The sequence below is a fragment of the Erinaceus europaeus genome, chromosome 3 (assembly GCF_950295315.1).
Source record: "Erinaceus europaeus chromosome 3, mEriEur2.1, whole genome shotgun sequence".
Taxonomy (NCBI): Eukaryota; Metazoa; Chordata; class Mammalia; order Eulipotyphla; family Erinaceidae; genus Erinaceus; species Erinaceus europaeus.
Window position 1 is genome coordinate 146,920,151 of NC_080164.1, and position 18,611 is coordinate 146,938,761.

The following is an 18,611-nucleotide window of genomic DNA, read 5'->3' on the forward strand; positions in this document are numbered from 1 at the left end:
TCTCTCTGTCCTATCCAACAACGACAACAACAACAATAATAACTACAACAATAAAACAAGGGCAACAAAAGGGAATAAATAAATAAAATAAAAAAAATTACAAGATAACGGGTACAGTTTCACTACATTCCCACCACCTGAGCTCTGATTCCCTATCCCTCCATTGTAAGCTACAGCAGTTCTCTAGAGGTTGCAGATAAGGGTTAACTATGATTTCTACACCTGTGTATCTATATTTGTATATATTTGCCCCCCTCCCCTTCTCTTCTTTGCCAAGTCACACATACACCTATTACTATATCTCTTTTTCCTCTTTTCTCTTCGGGTCCTGATAGAGTTGGAGTTGAGAGCCCTCTGGTTATCTTCCCCTTGTCATTTCTCCCCCACTGGGACTATGGATCAGTTTTAGGGTACATAAGGTATGAGTTCTGGCACCTGTAATTTCTTCTCCACTGGACATGGGCATTGGGCAGGCAGGTCAATCCACAACCCCAGCCTACAGAAATCCACTTTGTAAATTAGATGTTAAATTGATCTAGCTAAAGTGAAAATAGGAATAGTCAAGATTTAGACTGAGGTCAGCCTTTTTTATTTTTTCCTATAAATGGCCAGATGGTGAATGTTTTTAACATTTTAAGTGATGTCATTTCTGTAGTAATGACTCCATTTTGCTTCATAAACCACTAAGCAAATAGTTGTGATTTTTATTAAAGAGTAGTTTTACTTATAGCAACAGACTGCAGTGCCCCAGGGCTTGTGTTTTGTCACCTCCAAATTTCAGTTCCCAAATCTTACAGTCTGTGTCATGTCTAAGCAGCTTAGGAAACACAGGCCTAAGGACTAGGCAGTGGTGCACCCAATTGAACACATATATTACCATCTGCAGGGACCCAGGTTCAAGCCTCCTAGTCCTCACCTGCTGGGGGGAAGCTTCATCACTGGTGAAGCACTGCTGTAGGTATATCTCTCTCTCTCTCCCTCCCTATCTCCCCTTTCCTTTGTTATTTCTCTGTCTCTGTCCAATAAATAAAATATATATATATTTAAAAGAAAAAGAAAACACAGGTGTGATGGGACAGATGGATATGTAAAACAAATTATAACAATGTGTCGTGTACTCACCATCCTAAATTAGGGCATGTATGAATTAAGAGCATTCACACCACAGCTCTGGTTGTGAAGTACTAGAAGGCATTGTAGACAAGGTAACTTTTGAAGTGTGTTCTCCAGTAGACAACAGGGGAATTATATTCAGGGCTGGGGGGTGGTGACACATTACTATCCAAAGACACAGGCTCAAGCCCTGGCTCCCCACCAAGGGTGGGTTGAGAGATCAGGAATGGTGAAGCAGTGCTGCAGGTGTCTCTTTCTTCCTTCTCACCCTATCCCTTTCCTCTCAATTTCTCTCTGTCTCCATGAAAAAGGAAGAAACAAAAGAATGATATTCTACTAGAAGAATAGTGTTTAGACACTATAGAAGATCATGTAGAGGATGCATAAATTTTGTGTAGTTATAGCGAAAGGGACATATTGGATTGGTAAACAAGATGAGAGCTATTTCATGAGAGATCCCTGGCTCCAGGTTTATCAGGTAGACCAAGAGTCTACATATGCCAGTGGTGTCCAAGAATATCAGAAAACTTACGCAGATTTCTTGCCTTGTAGAATGAGAATCCCTGGAGTGTAGAGTCCCAGAATTTACCTTGTAAACACCAGAAATAGATCTAATAGAGAACATTGTTTGAGAGTTTCCCATATTAATATTAGCAATTTACTGAGGAATTTAAGCAGGAGAGGTAGATAATGACACTAGTCACCAAATTAGAGCTTGAAATCTTTATTTTCAAATTATTATCATCATCACTATCACCATAGCACTGCTCTCAGCTCTGGCTTGTGCTTGGGACTGAACCTGGGACCTTACAATGTCTCAGTCATGAAAGTCTTTCACATACCCATTATGCTATCTCCCCAGTCCTAGACTTTAAAGTCTTTTAAAAAATTGATCTCCACTCCCTTTCTTTAATTCAGTCATGTAGAGTAGTGCTAGTATACCCACTTAGTAATTGACTGCAGGATGACTCAGAAGAAGGTGGGACCGGAAGTATTGCTTATAGATTTCATGGGGGAAACTCTTGAAAGGAAGTGACTAGAGATGTGTCTTGAATACGAGTGTAGTTTGAGTGCTTTCGGCTCAGTCTTTGTGGAGACAACTTAAACTTTGCTGAAATTCCCAAAGACTGTTAAGAAACCAACTCATATAATATGAATTTTGTAACCTTTATAAAGAACAAAAAGAAACAAGTTTAATGAACTGGTTATTAGCAATTCAATTCTTTTTTTAATTTTTATTATTTTTTTTCTTTATTGTGGAATTAATGGTTTGCAGGCGGCAGTAAAATACAGTAGTTTGTACGTGTGTAACATTTCTCAGTTTTCTACAGCAATTCAATTCTTATGAAAGACAGAATACTAGAATGTGGATTTGAAAAGCACAAGATTAATAAACATGTTTTTAGTTACTTTATAGTGAAAATACATCACAAATGAAGTAAAGAATTATCACAGTAAAGGAGCCAGGCAGTGGCACACCTGGTTAAGTGCACACATTGCAGTGTGCAAGGACACAGGTTCAAATCCCTGACTCCCACCTGCAGGGGGAAAACTTCATGAGTAGTGAAGCAGGGCTGCAGGTGTCTCTCTTATCTCCCCTCCCTCTCAATTTCTCTCTAGCACTATCCAATAATAAATAGGTAAAGATAAAATAAAAAATATTTTTAAATTGTCAAATAAAGGACATCTGTATCATACTATTATAGAAGTTACTATGAGAGGCAGAATCAAGTTGACATGTTACAACTAATGGGTTTGTATAGCCGTTAAAGCCTACTTATTAAGTAGTCGTTAGTTCTTAGACCCTGAAAGACAAGCATACTTATATACATCATAGTAATTGAAGAAATCTTTTTCCTTAGGTTTTGTTTAAATTGATTTCTTTGTGCCAAAATTAAGTGGAAAACTTACATAAGAAAGATGTGTGAGATTACTTTTGTTTCCTTTACAATATTTTCTTTTTTTCCCAGAGCACTGCTCAGCTTTAGCTTATAGTGGAACAGGGGATTGAACCTGGGGCTTCAAATCCTCAAGCATGAGAGTTTCTTTCCATGACCTTTATGCTCTTTACCCCTGCCCACAACATTTTAACTTTGTTGGGAATATCTTTGGAATTACTTGCCATTCAGTGAGAATGGTTTAACTGTTTCACTTCTGATAAGGTTGTAAAATCAAACCACATCAGAGAATTGTAAGGCTGCTTATATTTCTGTTTGGTTTTTCTCTCTTCAAATAAGGGCATCACTATGGAAATGCCACATGGTTTTGTTTGTGCTGTTAATTTCTGACTATCCACACTTAGCTCTTTGTAGTCGTAACTACCGGAGTGTTTAATCTGCAATCAAAATAATTTTAATGAGCATGGAAACTCTTTTAAGATATTCATCTTGTTCTCTTGAGTGATGCGAGCAAATTTTCTGTCAGCCTTTTTCAGACCTTTTTAAGTAATATCTTTATATTTTTTAAACAGAATATGAAGCGGCGCAGGCGTCGAGATATTTTACGAGTACAACTGGTACGAATATTTGAACTGCTGGCAGATGCTGGTGTCATTAGTCACAGGTTAGTACTGGGTATTGACTTTTTAAACCTTAGAATGTTACAGACTATATTTTTTTCTCTTATGAAAAATGTGAAAAACAAACACCTTTGCTTCCCCCCCCCCAGTAAAAACCAACATTGCTGTGAACATTATTTACCAAGCAAGCATGCATCCAGTACATTAACCAGTGACTAAAATATGTATTGAAATACCTATTACTAGTAATAGAATGCATTAGGTGTGGTATTTCTATGATTCTGATATTTGTTGGAATCTAGCAGTCTAGACGTGTGTGTGTGTGTGTGTGTGTGTGTGTGTGTGTGTGTGTGTGTGTGTGTGTGTGAACACCAGAAATAGATCTAATAGAGAACATTGTTTGAGAGTTTCCCATATTAATATTAGCAAGTCATTGAGGAATGTCTCAGGTAAGTACATACTTTGCCATATATATGGACCAGGTTAGATGCCTGATAACACATGGGAGGTGCTATGGTGTGCAAGGGAGCTCCAGTGGTGTGGTATCTCTCTGTCTCTCTCCATCTAAGTGGGGAAAGGAGAAGGAGAGGGAGAAGAAGAGGAAGAAGAAAGCTATTTTTGTTCCTGGACTTACAAATATCACATATATAAAGACTAAGCATTATAAGGTTTGCAGATTTATTCTAATCAACTGTTAGACTGTCTACTGGGGAACATTGTGAAGTCCACACACATAATCTATAACCCTTCACAATAAAAGCATAAAGCATGATGTGACTATTACAATAAAAGCATCTGGACATTAAGACCAGCCCTTTGAGAATTCCAGCAGCTTTGTGTTAAAAAATAACTAACACTCTTAACTTGAATTCTGATAGCCTTTAAAATACCTTCCCTGGAATCTGACTGAGAAAATTTGAATTTGTGATTATGTAAAAAAAAATTACGTTCAGAAATGAATTTTTGTTTATGGTTAAAAAGCATAATATGAAGGTCCAGGCAATGACACACCCCGTTGAGTACACAGGTCACCAAGCACAAGGACCCGGGTTTAAGCCCTCCCCGCCGCATGCCTGCAGAGGGGACACTTCACAGGCAGTAACGTGGGTCTGCCAGGCGCCTGTCTTCCGTCTCCATCTCTCCTCTGCTCTCAGTTCCTCTCTGTCCTGTCAAATAAAACAGAAAGAAAGAAAGAAAGAAAGAAAGAAAGAAAGAAAGAAAGAAAGAAAGAAAGAAAGAAAGAAAGGAAGAAGGAAAGGAAGAAGGAAAGAAAGAAAGAAAAAAAACAGGGCTGCTGAGAGCAGTGGCTACCTAGTGCTGTCCTTGAGCCCCAGCAATAATCCTGGTGGCAACTTAAAAGAAAAAAAAATCAAAATATAAATGTACATGGCAACATCGAGAGCATATAGAGCTAGTGTTTCACCTTTTTTATTTATTTATTTTCCCCTTTGTTGTTTTTTATTGTTGTCATTATTATTATTGTTGTTATTGATGTCGTTATTATTGGATAGACACCTGTAGACCTGCTTCACCACCTGTGAAGCAACTCCCCTGCAGGTGGGGAGCCAGGGCCTCGAACCAGGATCCTTACGAAGGTCTTTGTGCTTTGTGCCACATGCGTTTAACCCGCTGCGCTACCTCCCAACTCCCATCTTTCACCTTTCTAGCTTTCTAAATCCATGCTCCCTGTTCCAAGTTTCACTTTGTTCATGAAAACATTACACACACACACACACACACACAATCATTGTATAGTGGTACTGGGGGTTGAGTCTGGGACCTCCAAGTTTCACCCATGAAAATCTGTTGCATAAACTGCTTTGCTACCTCTCTAGTCCCTCAAAAGGTGCTCATTTTGATAGAAAGGGAATAACATCTAATAACACTAAAATTTGATGTGGAATTAAATAATATAAGTTGCAGTAGCATTTCCTTGATTAGGAAACTTTGTCAGTTTTTATATTTTAAGTAAATCAAAGTTGTCTTAGTTTCATTTCTGCATATTCAGTTATATCCCACTATGACCGTCTGATTTTGACCACTTTGAATTTGTTTTGGTTTAAATTGTGATCGAAAATTGTATTTGCTTTATCATGTTCCTTCACTATTTTCAGTGCAAGTGGTGGCCTTGATAATGAAACACATTTCCTCAACAACACTTTATTGGAGTATGTAGATTTAACTAGACAACTCCTGGAAGCAGAAAATGAAAAAGATTCTGATACACTGAAGGATATACGATGCCATTTTAGTGCCTTAGTGGCGAATATCATTCAGAATGTTCCAGGTATTGTTATTTTCAGTGTCTTAAGCCATTATTGAATATTAAGAGCCCCTCGTCTATTTTTCTTCCCATAAGATATTGTAATCTAAGTTGATTAGGCAACATGTACACATACTGGGAAAATATATCAGCAAAACCTAAATGACAAGAGTTTGTTTAACCTTTGAATAATTCCTCTTAGCAATTAGAAATAGTAAAGCAAGTTAGCATGTTTTCAGCAGTAATCAAGACACCACAAAAAAACTGAACAAATCAAAGGAGTCAGCACTTCAGACAAACTTGTTCTAGACACAATGAGCCAAGAGCATAATTTTTTAGATAGTTGAGATTTGAATTTATAAGATACATTTGAATAATTACAAAATGATGTAGGCTATATTTTAGCAGGTTAAAAATGAAAACTTGTGCTGTCTTTTTGTTGCTGTCTTTTTGTTGTTGTTATATGTTCAGTAGCATAAGTTGGCATGCATATTAAAGTAAAATGGAACAGAGTCTCCCCCCCCCCCCTTTTTAATTTACAGTGCACCAGAGAAGAAGTATTTTTCCTCAACAAAGCCTTCGTCACAGTTTGTTCATGCTGTTCAGTCACTGGGCCGGTCCTTTCAGCATCATGTTTACTCCCTTGGACAGATACAGTGACAGAAATATGCGAATTAACAGACATCAGTACTGTGCACTTAAGGTACTTAGAGATTGGATTTTCTGTTTCACATGATGCAAGTATTATTTTTTTTCTCAGTGACTGGCATTATAAAGACGATATAGATTTCTTCAGAGAACCTGAGACAATTAGAATATATATTTGCCTTTCATGTGTCAATAGTTAGGTGGTCTAAATTTACTTAAGTACAGAAATACAGTGAAAAAGAAGAAAAAGTTGCAGAATCTACCCAAGTTTCAAAGCCATTGTCTTAGACTGTAGATTACATCAAAGACATATCTGTTGTTTTTCTACTACTTTTTACTTGTTCTTGGTCTTTCTTTTCCTTCTCTTCCAATATAATTCAAACTTGTATCTAATTTGATTCTATAATATTTACTTACTATCTCAGTAGTTTTCTTAATTTTTAAAACTGCCATTATGTTTTTTTATAAAAAAAATTTTTTGGCTATACAAGTATGAATAATTTTTTTCTTTCTCATTAAGCATCCAGCCTTTAATCTCTTAAATGTTTTAAATGTAATTCTAATATTATTGTTTGAAGGCTATGTCTGCTGTACTATGTTGTGGCCCTGTTGCAGATAATGTAGGACTTTCATCAGATGGCTATTTGTACAAATGGTTGGATAACATTTTGGATTCTCTGGACAAAAAGGTAATTATTGACAACCCCATAAAATTTCATAGTACATTACATTTATTATTTGGAGTTAGTACATGGCTACTGAAAGTAGGTATCCTAATGAAATAATTTGGAACTATATGCAAAAAAGTTAATTTTATTAAATAGAATACCGTAATCTAAGATTCTTTCTAGTCTGTAGCTAATTATCACTCATTTTAATATTTTTTATATTATAGAATTATTATGGTATTGTGTCTCAATACTCTAAGTATAAAGTATTATTGTAGAATTTTACATTGTTTAATGTGATTAACTTCATTTTTTTTTACTCTGCACTTGGGTTTTTGCTTGCTTCCTCTACTCCTTTTTTTTAATCATCTTTATTTATTAGAGACAGCCAGAAATCTAGAGGGAAGGGGGTGATAGAGAGGAAGAGAGACACCTGCGGCCCCTGCTTCACCACTCGCAAAGCTTTCCCTTGCAGGTGGTGACTGGGGGCTTGAACCTGGGTCCTTGCACATTGAAACATGTGCGCCCAACCAGGTGCACCACCACCCAGCCCTGCCTCCTCTACTCCTTACCCTTTTCACTTTCATAGCTTAAATCCAGAGTTTACCATTTAAAACAGGACTTGCATTGTTTTCCTATTCAGAAAATGTGTTTCAGTGTGATAGAATGGTGTAATTGGAAGGGATGGGGAGATAAGGAGAGGGTGAGAGGGAGGCGGGAGAGAACTACCTGCAGCACTGCTTCTCCACTGGTGAGGCTTCCCACTGCAGGTGTTTAAATCCTAGACTATACGCATAACCTGGTGAGGCTTTCCCCCTGCAGGTGTTTAAATCCTAGACTATACGCATAACCTGGTGAGGCTTTCCCCCTGCAGGTGTTTAAATCCTAGACTATACGCATAACCTGGTGAGGCTTTCCCCCTGCAGGTGTTTAAATCCTAGACTATATGCATAACCTGGTGAGGCTTCCCCCTGCAGGTGTTTAAATCCTAGACTATACGCATAACCTGGTGAGGCTTTCCCCCTGCAGGTGTTTAAATCCTAGACTATACGCATAACCTGGTGAGGCTTTCCCCCTGCAGGTGTTTAAATCCTAGACTATACGCATAACCTGGTGAGGCTTCCCCCTGCAGGTGTTTAAATCCTAGACTATATGCATAACCTGGTGAGGCTTTCCCCCTGCAGGTGTTTAAATCCTAGACTATACGCATAACCTGGTGAGGCTTCCCCCTGCAGGTGTTTAAATCCTAGACTATACGCATAACCTGGTGTGCCATCACTCAGCCCCCAGAACAGTTTTTCTATTGGGCTACCAAGTACAAGACTAAAAATAAAAAATAACTAGAAAGGGTGACTACTTACTTCTCCAAAAGCAGTTTATCACTGTGCAGAATCGTGAACCACCTTCTGGAGTCTGCTAGAGGAGAGCATTTTATTACACAGTTTTATGTAAAAGCAGAAGACCAATGATTATTTATTTTCCTTTTTATTTTATTTTTTATTATCTCTATCTATTGGATTGTGACAGCCAGAAATTGAGAAGGAAGGGGGTGATAGGGAGAGAGAGAAACAGACACCCACAGTACTGTAGGGGGAAGGCTTTGTGAGTGGCAAAGCAGTATTGCGGGGGTCTCTGTCTCTGTAACAGGACACTCAGCCATGTGCACCACCACCCAATCCCAACCAATACTAATTTATCCATGGAATTTTTCCCTCTCCTAACTGATTAAAGTGAGGAACTAAAGAGGAGGCTGAATTTTGTGATGATTTTGTATGCTCTGTGTTATATTAGTAGAAATGTGGGGACCCGAACAATTAACTAGCATACCTTTCTCTATCCTGGACAATGTTATGACCTCAGGTTCATCAGTTGGGCTGTGAAGCAGTGACATTACTGCTAGAGCTGAATCCAGATCAGAGCAACCTGATGTACTGGGCTGTGGACAGGTGTTACACTGGCTCCAAGAGGGTGGCCGCTGGCTGCTTTAAGGCCATCGCTAACGTATTTCAGAACAGGTAGGCTACACACTTACATGCAAGACCTCTATCTCTCCCTCTCTCTCTTTCTCTCTCTCTCTCTCAACTTCTTTTTAATACAGTGCTGGCAACAAACTTAGAGTCTCAGGGGGTTGGGCAGTAGCACAGTGGGTTAAGCGCACATGGCACAAAGCGCAAGGATCCCAGTTCAAGCCACAGCTCCCCACCTGCAAGGGTGTCGCTTCACAAGTAGCGAAGCAGGTCTGTGTGTATCTTTCTCTCCCCATCCTCTCTCCATTTCTCTCTGCCCTATCCAACAACAACAATAATAACAACAACAAGGGCAACAAAAATGGGGAAAAAATGGCCTCCAGGAGCAGTGGATTCGCAGTGCAGGCACTGAGCCCCAACGATAACCCTGGAGGCAAAAGATAAAAAATAAATAAATAAAACAAACTTGCGGTCTCACACATGCAAGGCCTGTGCTCAGCAACTGAATCATCTACCTGATCCAACTTTTAAAATTAATTTCAGGGAGTCAGGCGGTTGCGCAGCGGGTAAAGTGCACATGGTGCAAAGCATAGGGACCAGCGTAAGGATCCCGGTTCGAGCCCCTGTTCTCCAGCTGCAGGGGAGTCGCTTCACAGGCGGTGAAGCAGGTCTGCAGGTGTCTATCTTTCTCTCCCCCTCTCCCTTCCCCTCCTCTTTCCATTTCTCTCTGTCCTATCCAACAACTACTATAGTAATAACTACAACAATAAAACAATAGGGACAACAAAAGGGAATAAATAAATATTTTAAAAATTATTTTTTTAATATTTTATTTATTTACTAATGAGAAAGATAGGAGGAGAGAGAGAAAGAACCAGATAACACTCTGGTATATGTGCTGCTAGGGATTGAACTTGGGACCTCATACTTGAGAATCCAATACTTTATCCATTGCGCCACCTCCCAGACCACTAAAAAAATTAATTTTAACTAATTTATTTTTATTGTCACTGGGCTTATGCTGGGCCTTGGTGCCTTCACAGTGAATACATTGTTCCTGTTGTCATTTTTTTTTTTCCATTTGATAGGACAAAAAGAGAAGTTGAGACGGGATAGGGAAATAAGAAGAGAAACGAGATAGACACCTGCAGCACTTGCTTCACCACTCATGAAGCTTCCTCCCTATAGGTAGGGACTAGGGAGGTTGAAATAAGGTCCTTGTACTTAGTGATTTGTGAACTTAATCAGGTGCTCCACCACCCATCCCCTAAATTTTTATTTTATTCTCATTTATTTTTATTTTATTTATTTTCCCTTTGTTGCCCTTGTTTATTTTACTTTATTTTTAACTTTGCTTTTTCCCCCCTTTTGTTGCCCTTGTTGGTTTATTGTTGTTATAATAGTTATTATTATTGTTGTTACTGATGTCATCGTTGTTGGATAGGACAGAGAGAAATGGAGAGGGGGAGAGAAAGATAGGCACCTGCAGACCTGCTTCACCACCTGTGAAGTGACCTCTCTGCAGGTGGGGAGCCAGGATGCTCGAACCCGGATCCTTACGCCAGTCCTTCGCTTTGCGCCACGTGCGCTTAACCCACTGTACTACCACCTGACCCCCTTTATTTTTTATTTTTAAGCCAGAATACTGCTCAGGCCTGGCATACGGTGGTGCTGGAGCTTGAACTTGAGACCTCAGAGCATCAGGCATGGAAGTATTTTTTTTTTGTGTGTGTGTGTAACCATTATGAAGTCTCCCTAACTTTATTTTAAATTTTTTATGTGAGATAAAGAGGAAAAATAGACAAATACCATTACTTCATCTGCGGAGCTCCACTTGCTTTGTTTTTGCTGTTCCTCTGTGGTGCCGAGTCAAAGCCATGGCCTCCTACATGGAAAACACATGCTCTACCACTGAACCATCCTAGTGGCTCTTCATTTGCATATACTACTTGATTTTGTTATGCTGTTTTTAATTTATCTGTTGACAACAGAGAGAGAGGAGAAACGAGAGCATCACCATTCTTAACACTTGGGATGTTGGTATCCTGGGAATTAAACTCATGAACTCATGCCATATCCACTATGCTACCTCTCAGGCCAAAGTTGAGGTTTTTTGTTTATTTGTTAGACAAAATGGTTTCTTTTGAATTCAGAAATAATTAATAATAAGCTAGTGTTGTCTTCTATTAAGCCCTAACAAAAATTTAACCAAAGAATAATGATCACGATGTTTCTGTTGCACTTTCTGCTTTATAAAGCCAGTCATCTCATAGTTGTAGCAGCTGCAAGCCTGCAGCCTTGCCCCTTGTAAATCCTATTTACTAACTAGTGTGAAAGCCTGTGGATGATGTTTACCTAACATTTAATATTTCTCCCTAGGGATTACCAGTGTGACACAGTGATGCTACTGAATCTGATACTGTTTAAAGCAGCTGATTCTTCTCGAAATATCTATGAAGTTGCTATGCAACTGTTACAGGTTTGTGAATAGAAGTTAATGAAAACATTTTGCTAAGGACTTAGTGAAGTTCTATCATCTATTCTTGCCTTCAAATTGTACTGATAGTCAGCCTAGCTAGTGAATTACAGTGTCAATGCCTGAGTTCCATTAAAAATGGAAGATAATGATAAATGGACCATTTGAGTCTACAGGTGGTATTGACTACTTTGACGTCAGCTGTAGGGAAATTGCATATATTTCCTCATACTCGCTGGTTTAGAAGGTACCCCTAAAAGATCTAGGGGCTAGGGCCTAATGTGCATTTAACTGTTGGTTCTGTTCAGCAATAATGGGGCAAATACTGAGAACCAAGTGGAAAGTACCATCAATAGCTCTTTTATGATAATACTATAGAGTTGTTTTTATTAGACTCATTGATAGAGCTTAGAGATTTCACTAGCCAAGCAAATAATGATATTCTGTATTATTTAGCTAAATATTTAATAGGATGTGGTTTTTGCTCTTTTTTATATCACTTTATTAAGAGGCCAGTTAATGGTTTACAGTACAGTTGTTGACATATGGCACAATTTCTCATCTCTCTTAACCTAGAGTTAAGGATGGAGTTTTGAGTATAGGCTGATTTTTTTCCCAAAAGGTTTGAAGTGGTACTGGTCTTGCTGGGGACTGTCTCTAAAATCACACCTTAACTTCTTCATTAATTAAAAGGAAAGTTTATGGCCAGAGAGATACTCACAGGGTAGGGCCTTTGTATTGCCATGTATCTGGTCCAGGTTCAAGTTCTGGTACTGCATTGGAGGAAATTCCAATACTGAGGTTTCTCTCTCTTTCTCTCTCTCTCCCTCCCCCCATCCCCTCTCTTTCTGGATGAAAACATGACCTGGGTGAAGTGAAGGAAAAAATGTTTAAAAAAATAAAAGTTCAGGGAGTTGGGCAGTAGCGCTGTGGTTAAGCGCACATGGCGCAAAGTGCAAGGACCGGCTTAAGGATCCTGGTTCGAGCCCCCAGCTCCCCACCTGCAGGGGAGTTGTTTCACAGACAGTGAAGCAGGTCTGCAGGTGTCTGTATTTCTCTCCCCCTCTCTGTCTTCCCCTCCTCTCTCCATTTCTCTCTGTCCTATCCAACAATGACAACAGCAACAAGAAAACAACAAGGGCAACAAAAGGGAAAATAAATAAATATAATAAAAAAATTTTTAATAAAAATAAATAAAAGTTCAATAATGTAACTCTGTTAACATAATGTCAAAAGGACTTTTATCTTACATTTTGTATGTAATCTGTGATTAGCCAAGATCTAGTTGAAGATCTTTTTTACTTCAACATGTTATATTGTCATTTTTTTCCATTTTTATTAGTGGTTTAATATTGATTTATAAAACTGTAAGATAACAAGGGTATAATTCTACACCTTTCCCACCACCAGAGTTCTGTGGCCCTATTTCCTACATTGGAAACTGTTATTAGTTCTCCTAAGATCACAGATATGCGATGACTGTTATTTCTATAGCTATCTATCTATATTGACAAATATTTGATCTTGCCTTCTTTCCCTAAGTCATACCTACTAATTCTGAGTGTCCATAGTCACAGCTGGGAACATTGTAGGGTGCATTCATTTTAGGACCAGTTTTCCTCAAGTGGCAGAGAAGGATTGACCCTTCAGAGAGTGGTGGAGTCCTTAGCACTGGTAGTTCATAGTGAGAGAATGGTCCTGAAGAAGCCCACAAGAGACCCTGGGATAATGTTCCTTATGGATGTGTCCAGTGATGATAGAGAGAGGGATCTATTAGAGGTCTAGGCCCATTGAATCTACGGGGGAATTCAAAGTTCCCTCTATTGTCATATTGTCATATTTATAATTGGAAAGGTGGTAAATATCTTTAAAGGAATGCTATTTTAATGTTCCTGAAGTTCTTCTTAGATTATGTTACTAACCCAGATCACTGACACCTTAAACGTAAGGAAGATAAATTCTTTTAAGCACACTCTTATGTAAATGTTTCTCAGGATTAGAAATTAATATCTGAAGTATATGTATGTTTGTGTATGTACGTATACATAGCTCTATGATTTTTTAACTAGCATATTCCTGGAAATTTAATTTTTCATTATCACTGGACTTTAGAAAACGTATAAAATATTAAGATGTTGATATTTTTTTGCAGATCCTGGAACCGAAGATGTTTCGCTATGCTCACAAATTGGAGGTTCAGAGAACAGATGGAGTGCTTAGCCAGCTGTCTCCTCTGCCACATCTGTATTCTGTTTCCTATTACCAGTTGTCTGAGGAGCTGGCAAGGGCGTATCCTGAGCTAACTCTAGCCATATTCTCAGGTATTATCATCTTTGGTAATTCAGTTCTTAAAAAATGACTGTAGGAAATCCTGAGCATGCGAATTCTGAAGTTGAATTTACACAAACAAACAAACAGAAACACAAGAGCCATGACATGCCTTATCATATGCCCAGGTTGGATTCAAACCTTGGCACCACATGGGAGTTTCATTGCACCAAGGGACACTCTGATGCTATGGTGTCTTCATCTGAAATAAAGAGAATGGAAAAGGCAGTTAGATGGTGGAGCGTTTGACTGAGTACACACATCAGGACCTGGTTTCAAGCCCCCAGTCCCCAACTTCTGGGAAATGAAGCTTCACAAGCAGCAAAGCAGTGCTGCAGATGTCTATCTCTCTTTCCCAATTTCTGTCTCTATCCAAAAATAAGTAAATATTAAAGAAGAAGGATGAAAAATTGGGCCTAGGATTGGTGAAATCACTCATTTGCAATGCCTCAACAACACTGCAAGGAAAAAAAAAGACTAATCTGTTTTTAAGTTATGAATCTTGTCTGACTTCCTCTTCTTTGGAGTGGAAATTCTCAAATTAACTAAGTAAAAAGAAATAAAAAACATATCATCTATTCATTCTTTGGGCTTGTTTGTTCTAGAGATAAGCCAGAGAATCCAGACGGCGCACCCTGCTGGCAGGCAAGTCATGCTGCACTACCTTTTGCCTTGGATGAACAACATCGAGCTGGTGGATTTGAAGCCTTTGCCCACAGCCAGACGGCATGATGAAGATGAAGATGACTCCTTAAAAGACCGGGAACTGATGGTGACCAGCAGGCGCTGGTTACGAGGAGAAGGCTGGGGGTCTCCACAAGCCACTGCAATGGTTTTAAACAATCTGATGTACATGACAGCAAAGGTATAAGTTCCCCATTTACACTTGCTGCACAGAGTTACTGAGTCGGGGGAGGGAAATGAGCAAGGTTAGATATAGATGAGAAGATGAAATTCCAGGATCTCATCTTCCAGGGTCACCAAAGGAATGTGCACGAGAAATACCTTTCTTTAAAAGCCTTTTATTGGCTATAGAATATCATGTATTTGGGGGAGGGGCTACTTTTGACTACTTAATTAAATGTATGAATAAACACCTTGATTAATGATACTCATGTTTAGATTTGTTGAAAGACATGACTATTCCTCTAAAACTATGAAAAATATGAACTTATTTCCTTTTATTTCAAGAAGCGCTGAATCTGATATTGTGAGTCATTGTGTTGTGTTTCCTGCTTCTAGTATGGTGATGAGTTGGCCTGGTTGGAGGTGGAGAATGTATGGACCACACTTGCAGACGGCTGGCCCAAAAACCTGAAAATAATTTTGCACTTTCTGATCAGCATTTGTGGAGTGAATAGTGAACCAAGCCTCTTGCCTTATGTATGCATTTTCATTTTAACTTACAGAATCTGTGTTTACCTGGTATCTTGTAAGGTCAGATAGTGGGCAACAGTAGATCAGAAGAGGCAATGCAAGGCCTATAATGAAGACAGTCAGGAAGTAACATGGATTTATTCATTGATTCATGTAACAAAAACTACCTCATTTTATTACATGCCAGGTTCAGGGTATTATCCTCAGATGAGTAAGGGTGCAGGTTTTATTCTTTGGACTGACAGTGAATTTATTTAATGAATAAATCAGAAAGTTAATAAAGTACAGTCATGATAAGAGCTACCAAGGAATATTGCAGAGCACAGGGAATCAACCTAGGAACCAGAATTGTCTGGGAGAGTTCAAGATGATAATAGTGAGAAAGTAATAAGAAGGAAAGACCACAATATCCAGAATGTTTATAGTTTCTGCTGGGCAGGAACTGGCACAGGGAGGTAGAGCAGGATGGCAAGTGAGAGCATCGTGCCCATGAAATTCTGCCTAAATCTTCTGGAAGCAAGAGAAATGAAGTATAGTTTTCCTCAATGGAAGAAAGCTATACTTATGACTTAAAGGCTGATGGACTAAAAATAAGAGGGTAATATTGATCTAAGTTTTCCTGCTATTACAAAGGAATTGATTTACAAAAAAAAAAAAAAGGCAAATCATCCTTTGTTGTTACTCTTTTTTTTTTTTTTTTTTTTAACCCAAGCACTGCTCGGCTCTGGTGTATGGTGGTGTGGGGGATTGAACCTGGAACTATGGAGCCTCAAGTTTGAGAGTCTGTTTGCATAACCATTATGCTATCTACTTCTGCCCACATGCTTTGTTATTCTAAAGAAAGAAAGTAACAGAGATAGATAATGTTGGGGAAATCATTAGCAATACATTTAGGCCAGTCTAATTAGATATATGTTGATGGTGAGGAAAGTGTTTATAAAGCTGATTGAACTGTCTCACTGCTATTCATCAGTGTGTATTCACATTGAAATGGTGCTTATTCTTCTACCACTTAAAGTCGAGCTTTGATAGTAGTGTAAGACAAATGCATGCGATTGATAATTCATTTTTTTCATATCTGAATGACAGGTGAAGAAAGTTATTGTATATTTAGGTAGAGACAAAACAATGCAATTGCTAGAAGAGCTGGTGGGTGAGCTACAGCTGACTGAGCCTGTCAGTTCCGGAGTAACCCACATGGATAACCCCCCATATTACCGCATCACTTCCAGCTACAAAATTCCCTCTGTCACCTCAGGTGAGAAGTTACTTAAAAACCAATTACTTCAGCAAAAGAAAAGCCGTCAGAATTGTCCATTTTAGCCCATGTTTGCTTTTAGCACTATCATCAAGAAGTCAAAAACATGCATGAGTCCTGTATGGTGATTTAAGGTTACAAGGTTTGTTGAGCCTCATATGACTAAAGAAATTTGACAGTGTAAGGATTCATACTGTTAGAAAGAAAAGCATGCTTGCATACTTCACTAGAGCCCAAGTATATAGGCTTATATGTCCCTCTATAGTAAATGCATTTTCATGAATATAAGTATGTTTAAATACAGAAAATGCTTCCTGATATAAATTACTATGTGATTTCAATTTATAATTAATTTGAACATACACAAAGTATCCAGCATGTAGGTATATTTATATGTACACACATATTTTGTAATTATGTTTATTGTAATCTTTTGAGTTGAGGTTGTATCCCCAACAGAATAATGTACACTAAAAATCAATATATGTAAGCTCTAGTAGTTTTAAGTTTTTATGACACTTTGTCACAGCATTTTTTTTTTAATTTATTCTTGGGGAGCGAGAAGGAGCGAGTGTGCGTTAGACCTGACCATACATCATACCACTGTTAGACGTATGCCACAGTGGAGATGGACCTGTGGCCTTATGCATGCAAGTCCTGCACTCTATACTTAGAACCAACTCCCCAACCCCTAGTTAATAATCTTTTAAATAGACATTTATTTATGAAAATTTTTTACATCATTTTTCATCTCTTGGCCTTTTTATTCTACTTTCTATGATTTTTTTTTATTTTCACTAGGTTGTTTTTTTTTATTAGTGATTTAAAAATGATTGACAAGATTATGGGATAAGAGGGGTACAATTCCATACAATTACCACCACCAGAGTTCCAAATCCCATCCCCTCCATTGGAAGCTTCCATATTCTTTATCCCTCTGGGAGTATTGACCAGAGATCTTTATGGGGTTCAGAAGGTAGAAGGTCTGGCTTCTGTAATTGCTTCCCTGCTGGGCATGGGCATTGGCAGGTAAATCCATACCCCCAGCCTATTTCTGTCTTTCTCTAGTGGGGTAAGGGAGGTGGGGTTCCAGGACACATTGGTGAAGTCATGTGCCCAGGGAAGTCAGGTTGGTGTCATGGTAGTATCTGCAACTTATTGGCTGAAAAGCATTAAGATATAAAGCAGAACAAATTGTTTAATAATCAGAAACCTAATGGTAAGAATATAGAAGATGAGATTTAGGGTCTTCATGTTGGAAGAAGCTAGGAAGTCTATTTTAGGTCTATCCCAAAGGGCCCATGACTTTACTAATTTTTGTTAGCCCGACAGTTAACATGCAGGTGGACTAAAAGTATTGTGTGGTAAGATGATGTCAGAGTTGCGAATAGGACTAGAAAGCTGGATCAGGGCAGAGAGTAGCTCCCAAATATGGGAAAAGTATATAAATACTGTTAACTGTAAACCCCATCGATCTGACCTAGGGCCCATATCTATTCATATTTAGCACAGGAGCCTGTGCAACCTCTATCCCTGTTGGCCTGAGCTCACATTCTATGGTCACATCTAGGAACATTCTAGGCTACACTAATTTCAGGACCAGTCTTCCTTGAGTAGCAAATTATGTTGACCCAGCCTCCCTTCAGAGAGTGGGGCAGTTTCTACCATTGTTTTTCTACAAGGATGGCAAGATCCTATAGAGGCCCACAGAGGATTTATTATGTTGTTCCTAATGGAGATGACCGGTGACAGTGCAGAGGGATCTGTTAGAGGTCTAGGCCCATCATACTTATGTGGGAATCCCAGGATTCCCTGACTAGGGCCCCAGATGTTGAGGTGGTCTGGTAGTGGCCAAAAAACTCATCATTAAAGTATGCTGGCCTCTTTCCTTTATCTAGCTTTTGTAGTCCTTACTTTATCTGACTCAGTCAAATTCTGCTTTACATTTCCCTTTCTATTATTCTTTCTCAACTTCTGTTTATGAGTAAGATCATC

The 18,611-nt window shown here is 38.7% G+C and overlaps 1 protein-coding gene across 9 annotated transcripts in view; it reads left to right on the forward strand.

The window, feature by feature from the left end:
- Positions 1-18,611, forward strand: part of FRYL (FRY like transcription coactivator) — a 276,795-nt gene that overhangs the window by 199,554 nt on the left and 58,630 nt on the right. For all 9 annotated transcript variants that reach the window (XM_060188085.1, XM_060188080.1, XM_060188084.1 and 6 more), the window contains 10 exons: positions 3,584-3,675; positions 5,746-5,918; positions 6,437-6,597; positions 7,121-7,231; positions 9,071-9,225; positions 11,557-11,656; positions 13,806-13,974; positions 14,587-14,846; positions 15,224-15,364; positions 16,448-16,616. In XM_060188085.1, the coding sequence (XP_060044068.1) occupies positions 3,584-3,675; positions 5,746-5,918; positions 6,437-6,597; positions 7,121-7,231; positions 9,071-9,225; positions 11,557-11,656; positions 13,806-13,974; positions 14,587-14,846; positions 15,224-15,364; positions 16,448-16,616 (1,531 nt within the window). The remainder of the gene's footprint in view (positions 1-3,583; positions 3,676-5,745; positions 5,919-6,436; positions 6,598-7,120; positions 7,232-9,070; positions 9,226-11,556; positions 11,657-13,805; positions 13,975-14,586; positions 14,847-15,223; positions 15,365-16,447; positions 16,617-18,611) is intronic.